Here is a 15,596-nt window from a genome sequence, read left to right as displayed (position 1 = left end):
TAATGCTATACTATGACCTAATGTCAGACCATTTTGAAGACATTAGAGTTTTTAATGTTGTACAAAGTGATTGGTAATGTATATTAACATCCACCTTTGGTTGTTACTGCATCATTCATATAGCACTCAGGTTTTCAGCTCACTGCCACAAACAAGCTGGTTGTTGTCAAGTGCATAATGTGTCTGCACAGTTTTTCTTGGGTAACATTATTAGTGTACAAGCTTATAATTTGTACTGACAAGTATAATTATACTTTAGTGATATATCTAATTAAAGAAAACTGGTTAATACAACAGAAGAAAAACATATTTGTTAGAATTCATAACAACAGGCTTCAGAAAAAGGGCAAAATTTAAATTTTTTATAATTCTTAAATTTTGGTGAGATTAATTGGCATTTACTCACAAACTAAAAGTGGGGAACAATGAGAGATATTTAAAAGAAAGTTGTGGAACCTAATTCGCTAATCCACAAACTTTTGTTTTTGACAAATAATATTGCAAAGTTAGCTCTAGATGCTATACCTAATAATGATCATATCACATGTCAAAGTAAGAATTATAAGAACTACTATTGTAAACTACTAATGAAAACTCAATTTAGATTCTAAAGGGAGGAAAATCTTACCACAGTTCATTTCATCTGAAAAATCACCACAGTGAGGATTACCATCACAATGTTGCTCCACTGTGTAACAACCAAATCCAGACAAACAGGTAATACTGTTTTCACAGTCTTTGCTACATCCCATCTCATCTTCACCTTTAGGACAATCAAATTTTCTAAAGGAAACAAAGATCTCACATCAGAGAAAGTTATCAAACCTCAAATTTTGATTAAATAAAAACAGACAAGTGCTTTTCTCTTTCCCAAATAATTACTCATTCATGTGTACAAGATACTTAAATTTCTAAACTGATCTAAGTATCTTACTTTAACCACTAGCCTGCTGAAAGATGCTAAGGTTCTTCTATTATCTTAAAACACTAACTAACAAGTTGCTATTTACTATGTCACAAATATAAATTGAACATGTACCAAAACAGACAGAACAAACATAATGGTAATATCAAAAGCCGATATTTTTTATTTGTGCTCACCTGTCACATCTTTCAGTGATAACATTATAACAGTTTGCAGATGTGAAGCTACATCTTGTCTGGTTAGGACCACAATCACAATCTAGCTCATCACTAGCATCTAGGCAATCCGGTTCCATGTTGCAACGATTTTCTGCTGGAATACAGCCGTTTCCTGAATGACACCTAAACTCCATGACACTGCATGTTTCTGAGAACCATAAAATAAGTTGATCTAAATTATATAACAAACAAAATAAATAATGCAGTATAAATGAAAATATCATAACTAATTTCCTGGAAAGGTTTGAAAATTTAAACATCTAACACTTAATAGTTTACATGAGGACAAGTTTCTTCAAAATATACTTAAGTAAACAAATATGATTTTTAATCATTTGATTTTAGTAAAGAGAAAGAGACAACCACCTATCTAGAAGTTTATCTGTACAAGGTCCTTCCATCCAAACTCAAAAAACTACACACTTTTTAATCATTAAAAACAAATTTTGTTTCCTTTATTATTAATATAAACTATAAGTTACCTAAACCACTCTTGACAAAGAACATCCATCTATTTTTATTATTCTTAGGAGCAATTTAGTTGTACCAAGTAACTAGGTGAAGGTTTTATTAAAGGCAATGTGAAAAAAAAACAACAAAAAAACAGTTTATAGTGGATGAAATACATTTCTCAATACAAATATATAGTAATCAAATATTATTAAAACACTAATACTTATAAACATACCATATTAAAGTTTCTTTAAATATACATATCAACGAGTCATGTGACAATACAGTCACAATGAAATGTATGGGAACTACACTTTGACTGTTATTTTATAGGTAGTGTGACACTGGCAAATATTCATTGCTTTTGAAAACAGTACATATAAACCCTGTCCAATGCCAAATATCCATACACTCCAATTATAAATATATGTTCAGATCATATACCTGGACTTTTCAGAGTTGAGGATATTTCTTATACTTATTGACACTGAGAAAAAAGAAAGTTAATAAACTTGTGGTCCCAAGACCATCAAGAATTAGACTTGCAACAAGTCACAGTCCAGCCATAAAAAAATAACACATGGTGTCTTTAACACAAAGGTCAGTGGCAAAATCTTTCCATGTTTTGAGGAACAGTACATAAAAAATCCACTGTTCAACTACTGCATACTTTAAACAGCTACAGAATAAAACAGATACTCATGTTATTTATAAAACGACACATCAGTCAAGGTGCCAAATCCAACACTTACAGGTTTCTGTATGTTCACTGTTGAAATGGGAAATGGAAAACAATGATTCTCATACATGAGGTAACTTACAGAAAGCAAGCGTGGAGTTCTGTGCTATTGGCATAACAGACTATAATTGGGAGTCTTCTGTGCAGTGCATCTTCAGATGTAGCAATACGGTGAGGTTTCAAAATCATATTAGTGTAGCATTCTAAGCCTCCATACAATCATGTTATTATTTAAAACCTTTATTACAAAAGTATTTAAATGCAACACATTATAACAATGTCTACATACTGTTAATGAGAAATCATTCTTACAAAACACAAAACATTTATGGGGGGGGGGGAAAGGAACTAATACTTTTAATTACACATTATTGAAAATATATATAACTTTGTTTAGCCTAGCTAGTGTAGTACTAAGTAGCCAATGTTTATTGTTGTACATTGAATTGATTCCATCTGATTTAGTTTAACTAGAAGTAATATAATAAAATGCTTGACAGCAAAGAGAATAACAAAAATTATATCTACTTTTCTTTGTTCATGTATAACATATATAATATCACATGTCTTGGTCACATACAGAATATCAAAGCACTTAATTTGTTGAGTTTCAGAATTTCTGTACGAGCCTTTACAAGAGCCATCTGCATACAGCCATCCTTAATTTTGAAAAGAGCTTTCAATGAATGTATTCAGTCAATAACGGACCCAGAACCAATTCTTTGGCTGTTTTTGTCTAACTGATCAGTTTAGTTGATTACCACTCTCATGGTTAATCCATGGTACCAATATGCTTTGCAAATTTTTATAACATTGGAATGAAAACTACATATCCTCAAATTCACAGTCCAGGCACACAAACAATTAGGTCACACATGGGGATCAATTTTAATTAAAATCAATATATTAATAATGTATACAGCTGACTTTACCAGATATTTACCTTCACAAGATGCCTCATCAGACCAGTCTCCACAGTCATTGATTCCATTACAGGTCTGAGATTTATCTATACACTGTTGATTGTTACAATGAAACCATCCTTCTAAACACGGAGTACGACTTGCCGTATCTGTATACATGTAAAATCATATTCCTTTATGTACAGTTTGTAAACAAAAATGTACATGCACACAGACTTCCATAAACTAATTTGAAAACCAAAACTTTCAACAGAGGCTAAAACATCTATTGTCATGATGACAACATACTGGAAGGAATATGAAAAACGGCATTTAAAAGACTGGACATATGCTACAATATCCATTGCTAAAGCAACACCACATTAGAGGACATACGATAGTTTGGGTTTTAAAGAAGATCTGACTGCCCACTGCTAAGAAAACACAATGCTGGTTGACATTTATAACCGTTTTACAACAGGCATCCTGTACTGCTCATGTTACTTGTTTTTTTTGTAACTTACATTAAGTATGTAATTAAACTAGTTGTGTTATACTAATTAATATAGCATAAAATCATAACCAATAATCCATATTTTAATAGTATACAAGTTTGAAGTTCTAGGTTTTATAATGAAATATTTTAAAAAAAATACTAAATTTTTCAAGCATAATAAGTATAAAATTTAATGTAAATTACTCACTATCATATAGTCACCACTCAGCCAAAACATAATTATTATAGCTTTCAATCTTGTCTGGTTACAGAAATGGTTGGTTGGTTGATTTAGTGTTTTATGGCACAAAGCAGCTAGACAATCTGCACCAAACATCCAGTAAAAAGTTAAAAGTAAATTTAGTAAAATTCATAAAAGAAAATTAAGGTAAAACAAAAAAAAGTTAAAAAAACAAAACAAATAGCATTAAAACCAATGTTTATATCTAGCCTTGAGTGGTAAGAGAAAAACTACAATAATACAAATTGTAAAGGACTTTCTGTAGCATAATTGTAATAATCATAACTTGCCAAGAAGACTAACAGGTAAGTTCAAAAATCACCGTCAGTCACCTGAAGTTGGCTTTTCCAGTCTTGGTTCAAAATTATTTGATGTTATGGCCGTTTTTAATAGGTAAAATAATAATTGCTTTAAAAGACTTGTAGCAAAATTTTAATAATAACTTACCAGGATGACTAACAGGTACAGTTACGACAGAAAGTGTTCGTACCCCTGCGTCGTGAGTAGTTTTTTTCCTCATAACTTAAGAAGTATCAAGATTAGGATAATGTGAAGTATAGTATATTATAAATATTATACTAACACACATCTACATAAATTTTTATGTAAATTGAATGACAAATAAATTGTTTACAAACAAATAACCAAACATAGGAGGGGCAGAAAGTGTTTGTGCATCGACTTTAATGGTCAATTGTGTAGCCTTTCAGGTAAATTACTTGGTGCAATCTCTCCTCATAGCCCTCCATGATTGTTTGACTGGTAATTTCTTCCATTCTTCTTTACAAAAGTCTCCAACACTTGCAAGTTTTTCGGATGATTCTGATAAACCCTGGTCTTCAACTCATGCCAAACGTTTTCAATTGGGTTGAGATCAGGTGACTGCGATGCCCACTCTAGAATGCTTATATGGTTCCTCCGCAACCAGGATTGCACATATTTCGATGTGTGCTTAGGGTCATTGTTGTGTTGGAAGATCCAACGATGCCCAAGCCGCAAGTTCTGAGCATCATTCTTGATATAAGTGCCTAATATATCAATGTACTCATCTTTTGTTATGATTCCGTTGATGCGGTGAAGGCTGCCTACACCAGAAGAGCTGAAGGAACCCCATAGCATAATTGAGTCACCTCTGTGTTTAACTGTAGGGAAGGTGTTCTTTGGAAGATTTCGTTCCCCCTTCTTCACGGAAAATATAGCGAACATCATTGTGACCGAAAAGCTCGATTTTAGTCTTGGCTGACCAAAGATTACTCTTCAAATTGGTAAAGGGTTTATCTACATGCTTTCTTGCATACCTCAATCGTGCTTTTAAATGAACAGGGTTTAAAGATGGAGTTCTACGAGAACGGCATGCTTTGAACCCAAAAGAGGGTAACATGTTCGTAACTGTAAAGGTGTTTACTTCAACCCCAGTTTCCCTTACTACTTTCTGTATGTCATTATGTGTTAAACAAGGTTTTCTACAAACTTCTCTGAGAACCGTCCTCTTGGTTCTCTCTGGAATTTTGGTGGGGCGTCCAGAACGAGGGAGGTTAGCAGTTGATCCTTAAACTTGACAATTATGCTTTGAACAGTAGATTTCAGCACATTAAGTTGTGTAGCAATACCGGAAAGAAACACACAAGACTTGTATTTTACAATAATTCATTTCTTTAAATCACTGGACAGTTGTTTCCTGTTCGCCATGATGACTAAGCAGATAATGATGGAGATGGAGCTAAATTGCCAAAAGTACATTTTTTGCTGGCCAAATTCCAATAATTATGAACTCAGAATGGTATAATGTAGTTTATTTGCCAAACTAAACAAAAATTTTACGGGAATAACAGTTTTTTCACACGTTCTGAACTGTACGAACACTTTCTACTCTTATTTTTGGTTATTTGTTTATAAACAGTTTATTTGTCATTTAGTTTACATAAAAATTTATGTAGATGTGTGTTAGTATAATATTTATAATATACTATACTTCATTATCCTAATTGTGATACTTTTTAAGTTAAGAGGAAAAACTACTCAGGACGCAGGGGTACGAACACTTTCTGTCGTAACTGTAGTTCAAACAGCAGCATTAGTCACCTGAAGTTGGCCTTTCCAGTCCTGGTTGAGTTATTTGATATTACAGCCATTTTCTAATTTCAAATTGAACTAAGTGGACTGATTCTTAAAAAGGAATCACATTAAAAAAGTTTAATGTATACATTAAAAAACTTAAATAGAATTAAAAAGATTAATGGCCTTTAAAACCTACAAACATTTCCAAGGTGGACAGTGTCATCATCACCAATAACACTGTCTAACGTTATGGATAAATCTTGGGAGAGAAAATGTTTAAAAGGGTGCCGTCTTTGAGAGTCATAATGACAGCAAGTAAAATATGACTTATTGTGACCTGAGTGTTACACAGACTACATGTTGGTGCATCAGTCCCAGATAAAAAAAAATGATGAGTTAAAAACTGTGACCAATGTGTAATCTAGTTAGAACAACTTCCTCTTTCCGATCCTTATGGAAGCAAGACAGCCAAACTTCAATATAGGGTTTTATTAGGAAAAGCTTGTTTTCACATTGCTTACTTTAAGTCGACTGCCAACTGGCATGGAGCCAAGCCTTGAATACAGGACCATAGTCCATGCATGGAACAGGCACAGCAGTGATAATGCCAAAGCAGATAGATTTGATTGTGATGTCAGCGACCTAGTTTCCGTGAATACCAACGTGGCCTGGTATCCAGAAAAACTTGAAAGAAGTAGATGTTAAAAAGAAATGGGTTGATTGATTGATTGATTTAGTGTTTTATGGCACAAAGCAGCAAGGCTATCTATGCCAAACGTCCGGTAAACAGGTAAAAATAAATTAAATGTAGTAAAATACATAAAAGGAAATGAAGGCAAAACAAAACATCATTGAAAAACAGAAAAGGCATAAAACCAATGTTGACACCTAGTCTACAATGTTAAGAGAGAAAGCAGAGTAAGAGAAGTTGTAAAGGACTTTCTCTAGCAAAATGGTAATGATCATAACCCACCAGGAAGACTAACAGGTAAGTACAAGAACCACCATCAGTCACCTGAAGTTGGCCTTTCCAGTCCTGGTTCCGGGTTATTTGTCATAACAGCCATTATCAAAAGGTAAAATAATAAAAGTTTTAAAAGACATATAGCAAAATCATAATAAAAATTAGCCAAATGCCCTGTAAAAAGGTAAAAGTAAAGTAAATGTAGTAAAATTTCTAAAAAGAAATGAAGGTAAAAACAAAACAGCAATAAAAAAACAGAAAATGGCATAAAACCAATGTTGACATCCAGTCTACAAAGTTGTAAAGGACTTCCTGTAGCAGAATGGTAATGATCATAACCTGCCAGGAAGACTAACAGATAAGTACAAGAACCACCGTCAGTTACCTATATTTGGTCTTTCCAGTCCTGGTTCCGGGTTATATGTCATTATGGCCAGTGCTAAAAGGTAAAGTAATAAAAGTGTTAGAAGACATGCAGCAAAATTGTAATAACAACTCGCCAGGACGACTAACGGCTAGTTCAAACAGCAGCGTTAGTCACCTGAAGTTGGCCTTTCCAGTCCTGGTGTCGAGTTATTTAATGCTCTGGCTATTTTCCAATTTCAAATTGAACGAGAGAGATTGAGATTCTGAAAAGGGAACCACAATTAAAAAGGTGTAATGAATAAATATCAAACACTTAAATGAGGTTAAAAAGATTAATGGCCATTAAAAATCTAAAAACTTTATCAAGGTGGATGGTGTCACCATCACCAATAACACTGTCCAATATTACGGACAAACCCTGGGACAAAACATGTTTAAAATAGTGCCGTCGTTGAGAGTGTTAACAATGGCAATAAAGTAAAATGTGGCTTACAGTGACTTGAGTGTTACACAAACTACACACTGGTGCAACAGTTCCAGATGAAAGAAAATGATGAGTTAAAAAACTGTGACCAATGCGTAGTCTAGTTAGAACAACTTCCTCCTTCCAAATCTTACAGAAGCTAGAAGGCCAAAGCCCAATATAGGGTTTTATTTGAAAAAGCTTGTTGTCGCATTGCTCACTCCAAATGGACTGCCAGCTGGCACAGAACTGAGCCTTGAATACAGGACCATAGATCATGCATGGAATAGGCACAATGGTGATAGTGCCAGAGCAGATAGATTTAGCTGCCATGTCTGCAAGCTCGTTCCGTGAATACCAACCTGGTCTGGTATCCAGAAAAACTGGATGGAAGTAGATGTTAATGAGAATTGGGCCAGTTGGTTTTGAATATCAGCAAGAACAGGGTGTGAGCCAACGTGAAGTGATTCCAGGGCCAGTAGAGAACTAAGCAAGTCAGCATAAACAGTGCAGTTGGAGTACTACTTAGCTTCAATATGATCCAGTGCAAGAGATATGGCATACAGTTCAGCAGTGAACACAGAAGCTGTAGAGGGGATTCTCCTCACAATTACTGAACCGCAACAAACCATGGCAGAGCCCACAGAATTACGTGATTTGGAACCATCCGTATAAATTGGAATGGAATGATTGTTCGACAGTTCCATTGTATCAAGGTGGCCATTTTTAATGGCAAATACGAGTAGGCAAAGTGGCTGGAGAACCCTTCTGTTTACAACCACGTCTTTTCCCCTTACTGTCCTTATTTGGAGGAGGTCTATCAACCTCCTTGGATCCTGCCCCGGGTCGATTGGGCAGGTCTTTGTTGTTGGAAGGAGATTCCGGTGACTGAGGATGCAAATGAATGATTGTTTTGCATCTTGGGGTGGGAGAAAAAGATGTATCAGAAGAAATGCCTGTATCTGAAACTGAAGGATTTGGATCTTGAGGTTTGTTGGAATGTATGAGAGGAACAGAGATGGGTGTGGAAGTCGATTCATCAACCTTTTTAACCATGGAGGTCAAAAGGTTTTTCATTTGTTTTGAAAACGATTCTCTTGGAGGCACAGAGAGATCTGTCTGCATTCCCACTGTAGTTGTGGAACAACGTGCATCAGCATATGTCCGAGATGGAGTGGCGGACAGCAATTTCCGAGCCTCAGGATAACTAATGTTATGGGTTGTTTTCAAATGCTGCACCTCTTTTTCCTCCAACCATTTTGGGCAAGAACGAAAGTAGGAAGGGTGAGAACAATTGCAGTTGACACAGTGTGGGTCCATGTTACATTCATAGGCATCGTGGTCCTTGCCACCGCAACAAGCACATGTCAGGGAACCACTGCATAAGGTCTTTGAGTGGCCGAACCTCTGAAATTGGAAACATCGGAAAGGGTTTGGAATGCATGGCTGTACCCTGCAAATTAGATAACCTGCCTTGATGGTAGCAGGTGCACATGGTGATGAAAATATCAAAACAAGGATATTTGTCGGTGAGTGTAACTCCATCTTTGCAAGTGGAGATGCACCTCACTGCAGAAACTCCTTGAGTGGAGAGACCAGCGAGAATCTCTGACTCAGTGACGTTCTTCAAATCCCTCTCAACAATAACTCCTCGTGATGAATTCAAGGTAGCATGAGGGATCATCATAGGTACATCCCCAATTGCCTTTGAATTCAAAAGGAGTTCACTGTGTTGGGATGTGGATGTTTCAACCAATATGTCTCCAGATCAAAGCTTCATTACTGACTTTGGAGATCCAGCAAGACCCTCTAGTCTCTTCTGAATAAAAAAGGGGGACATTTGCCCTAAAGGTTTTTCTGAAAAAGAATGTAATATAAGAGAATAAGAAATGCGTGTTACAGATGTTGAAGACTGCTGCTCAGAGTCTTCAAGATGTGGTTGTTTTACCTATTGACTGTTTTTTCACTATTTTATTTAAATTTTTTGAAGGAGGATCCATAGGAAAAAAGGAAAATTTCGGTACCCACTGACCCCTATGAGGGGATGCACTATAATGTCATGCAAGAACAGTGCAGTAACGCCAGGGTTTCGTGAGTACTATATCCAAACACCAGCATCAAATCCACAATGCCCGTTGAGAACTTCCAACACTGGTACTTGGTTGACTCTAGCCCAAGTGGACCAGCCGATTGACCCAAGGGTCCACCAAAAGCTGCCCATCTACAAAAATTCAAGGCTAAAGTGGTGTGTTAGGGTTGTATTACTCAACCACCAGGATCCTCTCCTCCCCTTCACAGGTCGCCACCCACGGCAAACACATGGGTGGATGTTTAGATCCCAGAGGAGATAAACTAAAAGAACAGAACCTTCCCTGGGAGGTCCCCTCACCACGTACAGGAATCCACACCAAGGGGAGAGAAATGGGCCAGTCAGTTTTGAATATCTGCAAGAACAACGTGTGAACTAACGTGAAGCAGTTCCAGGGCCAGAAGTGAACTAAGCAAGTCAGTATAAATAGTGCAGTTGGAGTACTGCTTAGCTTCTATATGATCAGGGCAAAAGAAATGGCATATGGTTTAGCAGTGAACACAGAAGCTGTAGAAGGAATTCTTCACACAACCACCAAACCCCAACAAACCATGGCAGGGCCCATACAGTCACCAGACTTTGAACCATCTGTATAAATAGGAATGGAAGGATGGTTCAAAAGATGTTCAGCAAATAACAGAAAGTATTTCCAATTAAGAGTGTCTGCTCTTCTCAGATGACTTAAAGATAGGTCACATTTGGGGAATGTAAAAATCCATGGTGGGATGGGCTGACCAGTGGATACAGAAATGTTATCCAAGAACAGACCCAATTCATCCAACTGCACCTGGATAGGAAGGCCAATAGGAGCAATGGCAGATAGTATGTTCTGAAAAAGTATGGCCCATCCAAAGAAGGAAAACACAACCCCAGGTGGGATGCTTTGGTAAGGAACGAAGTTTAGAAACATATAGTAAATACAGCTACTAATGGCGGAGGTGCAAAGAATGTTCACGAGACTATGTATAAGCTCTGAACTGGGGAAAAGCGGAAAGCCCAAATGCAGAGCCAAAGTCCTTGATGATTAATAGGGTCTCTTATCTTTAAGGCCGATGGTCTAGCAGAGTCATAGACCAGTGATCCATAGACTAGCTTCGATCGATTAAGAGCATGATATATTTTTACCATACAACATCGACCCGCTCCCCAAGTGGTGGTAAAGAGGACATGAAGAATGTTCAGTTCTCTTGTACATTTGACCTGTAGCTGCTTGATGTGTGGTATAAAGGTCAGCTTATAGTCGAAGATAAACCCCAAGAACTTTGTCTCTGAGACCACAGGCAGCACAACTTCACCAATATGGAGTTCAAGATGCAAACGGTTTTAGAGAGAGAAAAGTTAAAGCCATATGCTGTGGTCCACTTCAATAAACGATTGAGGGCAGTCTGTAGCTGCCACTCAATATACCTCATCTGACAAATAACGAGATGTGAAAGTCATCGATATAGAACCCATTTGCAGCAGTAAGAGGGAGTTGTTCAGTGATGACATTAATCTTTATACTGAAAAGTGTGACACTCAAAACACAGCCATGAGGGAGTCCAATTTCCTATAGAAAAGAACAGAAAAGTGTCAAACCCACATGAATTTCTAATCTCCTGTCCATTAAAAAATTTAATAAAATTGGGCAAATAGCCACGTGACCCACATACAAGGAGGTCTCGCAAAATGCCAGACCTCCACGTTGTATCATAAGCCTTCTCAATGTCAAAGAATATTGACACAAGATCATTGTCATTTGAGAAAGGTTTCTCTGACTGACATTTCAAGTCAAATCAGGTGGTCCACAGTGGAAAACTGTCGTCAGAATCCACACTGGGTGAGTGAGAGGAGGTTGTTTGATTTGACGAACCAAACAAGATGAGCATTAACCATCCTCTCTAAGGTCTTACATAGACAGCTCATCAAAGCAAGTTGACAGTAGTATGAAGGAATCTTGGGATCCTTCTCAAGCACAGAGAAAGGTAAGACAATAGCCTGGTGCCAAGCATCAAGAAAACCATTCTCCTGCCAGATTCGATTAAAAACAATCAGAAGAATAGCAAGAGAAGCAGGAGATAGATGGTGCAGCATGTCATAGTGTACATCATCAGGTGCAACCGATGTACTGCCAGACCAATGATGGGCTCAGTTTCAGTTCCACCAGTGTAAAGGGGTGATTATAGTCGTAGAGACAATCAACAGGAATGAAAGAGGTGATCGCTCTGTCTGAGTCTTGATGGCTAAGAAGGTGGAGGAAGAAGCAGAAGTGCTAGATACCCTCAAAAAGCTTTCACCTAGAGTATCGGCAATGCTGCAGGTATCAGCTACTTCCTGGCTATCAGACAGCGAGATCAAGAGGGGGACAGTAATATAATCTCCATTGACCTTTCGAATCTTGTCCCATGTATCTTTGGAATTGGTGGGAGATATGCTGAATGTGTACTAAATCCAAGATTCCTTCTGGCTTTGATGTCTTATCCACCAAGCATGTGCACGGGCCTGCTGGAAAGCAATGTGGTGCAAGAATGTAGGATACCTAAAAAAAGTTTCCCAGGCCCGTTCTTGAGCCTTCCATGCCATGTGGCAAGCAGGATTCCACCACGGATGAGGGTATCATGGAAAACGTGTTGAGGTTTTCGGAATACATTGAGCAGCTGTTTATATAATACAATCAGTTATTGCTGCCACACGGTCATCTATTGAAGGCAGGATCAAGTTCTACAAGAGCAATGAAAAAGAGCCAGTTTGCTTGATCCAGCTGCCACCAGGGCATGTGAGTAGGGTGGCATAGACCACGGCCAGTCTCTCTCAAAATTAGAGGAAAATTATTATTGTCAACCCTCCAAGTAAAATGGGAGAATATATCAAGAGGAAATGGACATACACTACATCTGTTCCTAAACACCATGGTATATTGCAGTTGGAATTTAAAGAAAAACTGGACACAGGATATTGTCCAATGTTATGACAACATACAGAGAATAAAACAAGTAGAGAATAAAAAAGTGACTTGAACTAGAACGTCCAGGGTTAAAGCAACACCATAGTGTGCAGGTCATACAACTCCTTGAAACTTAAAGAAGAACTGGACACAGTCTAATGTCCACTGTTAAACAAAACAATATTCCAGAGCTTACTACAAGCTGGGATTTAAAGAAATTGATATGTCCATTGATAAGTCAACACCATACGAGGGCTGTTCAAAAAATACGCGGACTGTTTGAATTGCGCGGCTCCAGTTGGTTTTAGGGGAATCCGCTTGGTGTCGCTAGGTTCGCACAGATCAGCTGATTACGACGCCATTTTCCGATTGCAGATATCTTCATTTGTGTATTAGCTACGTGGTTTTAAGTGAAGTGCGATTTTTTCGTTTGGCGAATTTCAGAATGAATGACCTGAAGGAGCAACGACTTGCTGTGAAATTTTGTGTTAAACTTGGAAAATCTGCGACTGAAACTTTTGCTATGCTTAACACGACTTACGGTGATGTTGCTATGAAGCGTACGGCATGTTTCAAGTGACATGAACGTTTTAAGGATGGTCGACAGTCCATTGAAGATGATGAGCGTCCTGGACGTCCTTCCATGTCAATTGTCGACCCACACGTCGACAAAATCAACACCCTGGTGTGGGCAACTCGACGTCTGACTGTCAGGGAGCTTGCTGAAGAGTGTGGGATATCAGATAGATCTTGTTACGAGATTTTGACTGAAAAATTGAAGATGCACCACGTTGCTGCGAAATTCAGCCCTCAGAACTCGTGAGTTTTTGGCCAAACATTCGATCACTGTTCTTCTCCACCCCCCCTACTCACCTGACCTTGCTCCTTGCAATTTTTTCTTGTTCTCCAAACTCAAAAGACCCTTGAAAGGAAGAAGATTTGAGACGATTCCAGCGATTAAGGCAAATGTGACGAAGGAGCTGGAGGACATTACAAAAAAGCATACCAGGACTGTTTCAACAAGTGGAAACACCGTTGGGATAAGTGTGTGCATTGGGGAGGAGAGTACTTTGAAGGGGTCCCAGACCTGTAACTTCTAAATAAAGTACATTTTGTTTTATGACGTCAGTCCGCGTATTTTTTGAACAGACCTCGTATTTACAGGTTGAGAATTAAAGAAAACATGGAAATGCTCAGACAAAAATAATATTCAAAAAATAATTCCATCTTATAAAACAAAAAACATACTACTCCCAGTTATAGAAACTTGAAAGAGCTGTGTATATAATATCAATTTTTAGCATACTGTGAAACTGCTTAGTTAATTCGTCACCTAAATATTCAGCACTTGACCAAAACAGTTACATTTCTAACATTTTTAATTTTGCAACAGTATTTCTAAACAGCAAACATAACAGACAAGTTTAAAGTACATTAGTAGATTAAAATCTGCAATCATTTACATTTATCAAGAAACAAATAAATCACCTGAACAGGATTTCTCATCAGATCCATCTCCACACTCATTAAATCCATTACAGCACCACCTGCTGGGAATGCATTTTTTATTGTCACAGTGGAACTCATTATCTTGACATTCAGCTGCATTCTTATCACCTAAATTGAGAATCCAAGAAAGTTTAAGAAATACTTTTCTTATGAAAAACCTCATATTCTGTTAAATGAATTTTCATTACTAATTTTTGGAACGCTTGCCGTTTCTCACATTCATCAACAGTTATGACACTTTGTGGATCTATTTCTAACTTGAGTATTATGCTGTTCCTAACTCTATAACTTCTAAGTACGTTTTTGTTTAAACCTATCTACTTATGGAATTGGATCTGAATTCACAACCTTTTGGTTAAAATGATCCATACAACACACAAAAATGAGGACAAGTTTCAAAATTTCTGTTGCATTTAATCCTACAAATTACAGTTCATTTCCCCTGTATATTCTTTCAAGGAACTGCATGATTTCACGAAATCTGACTGATCAGCTCTTCACCCTGAATGCTGAAAAATAAAACCTTATAAAATTACTCAACATGTGGATTCCACTTGCATAGTATAAAACAAGTTCATAATTTGGGTAGTAAATCAAAAACAACATTACATACACTTACCTACTACATAAGATAGGTTAAATCCTCTTGCATTACATACACTTACCAATTACATAAGACAGGTTAAATCCTCTTGCCCCTTTGAAAACAGATGATGTAAAGAATTTAATCCATAATGATTTGCCTTGTATAATAACTGGATCTGGTAAGGCTCTACCCTGTCCACAGTAGTGTCTGAATTTGGCTTGGAGTAATGGTCCTACCTTCAACCAGTTATGCTCACAACAAGGAGGGCTGAAGCATATCCCACTACTTTCTTCAACATCCAAGTCATCAAAGCTTTTAGCAGAAACCAGAAATTGTCAATTAATGTAATGAAAACAACATGATTCTGTAAGAAAACTGAATGAAATATGGAAAGTTCTTTTAGAAGCTGAAATTTAGTACCATTTATATTTAAACCCAAAACTGTAGTTAACTTTTGTATATGTAAAAAACAACTGGTATGGCTAGAGAAAGCACTACGTGGAGGAGCATAACAATGTTTCTACCTTCTTCAGTCATCGTTAGGTTCACAAAAAAGGTGACTGACTGATGGCTGACCACATGTTTGAAGGTAGTTGTGTAAATGAGTGTAGGAATGTAGAGGGCATGCTTAGATGTTGGATTATTTTTATTAATGTAGGTATAA

At 37.1% G+C, this 15,596-nt stretch overlaps 1 protein-coding gene across 3 annotated transcripts in view; it reads right to left on the bottom strand.

Annotated features, from left to right (window-relative positions):
- The window catches only part of LOC143240348 (low-density lipoprotein receptor-related protein 3-like), a 46,515-nt gene that overhangs the window by 13,300 nt on the left and 17,619 nt on the right, over positions 1 to 15,596 (bottom strand). For all 3 annotated transcript variants that reach the window (XM_076482648.1, XM_076482646.1, XM_076482647.1), the window contains 5 exons: positions 15,012 to 15,244; positions 14,326 to 14,454; positions 3,279 to 3,407; positions 1,102 to 1,291; positions 629 to 783 (listed from right to left, as the gene is read on the bottom strand). In XM_076482648.1, the coding sequence (XP_076338763.1) occupies positions 629 to 783; positions 1,102 to 1,291; positions 3,279 to 3,407; positions 14,326 to 14,454; positions 15,012 to 15,244 (836 nt within the window). The remainder of the gene's footprint in view (positions 1 to 628; positions 784 to 1,101; positions 1,292 to 3,278; positions 3,408 to 14,325; positions 14,455 to 15,011; positions 15,245 to 15,596) is intronic.

This window comes from Tachypleus tridentatus, chromosome 13, assembly GCF_004210375.1.
Source record: "Tachypleus tridentatus isolate NWPU-2018 chromosome 13, ASM421037v1, whole genome shotgun sequence".
Lineage (NCBI taxonomy): Eukaryota > Metazoa > Arthropoda > Merostomata > Xiphosura > Limulidae > Tachypleus > Tachypleus tridentatus.
This window is presented reverse-complemented; position numbering and strand designations above follow the sequence as displayed.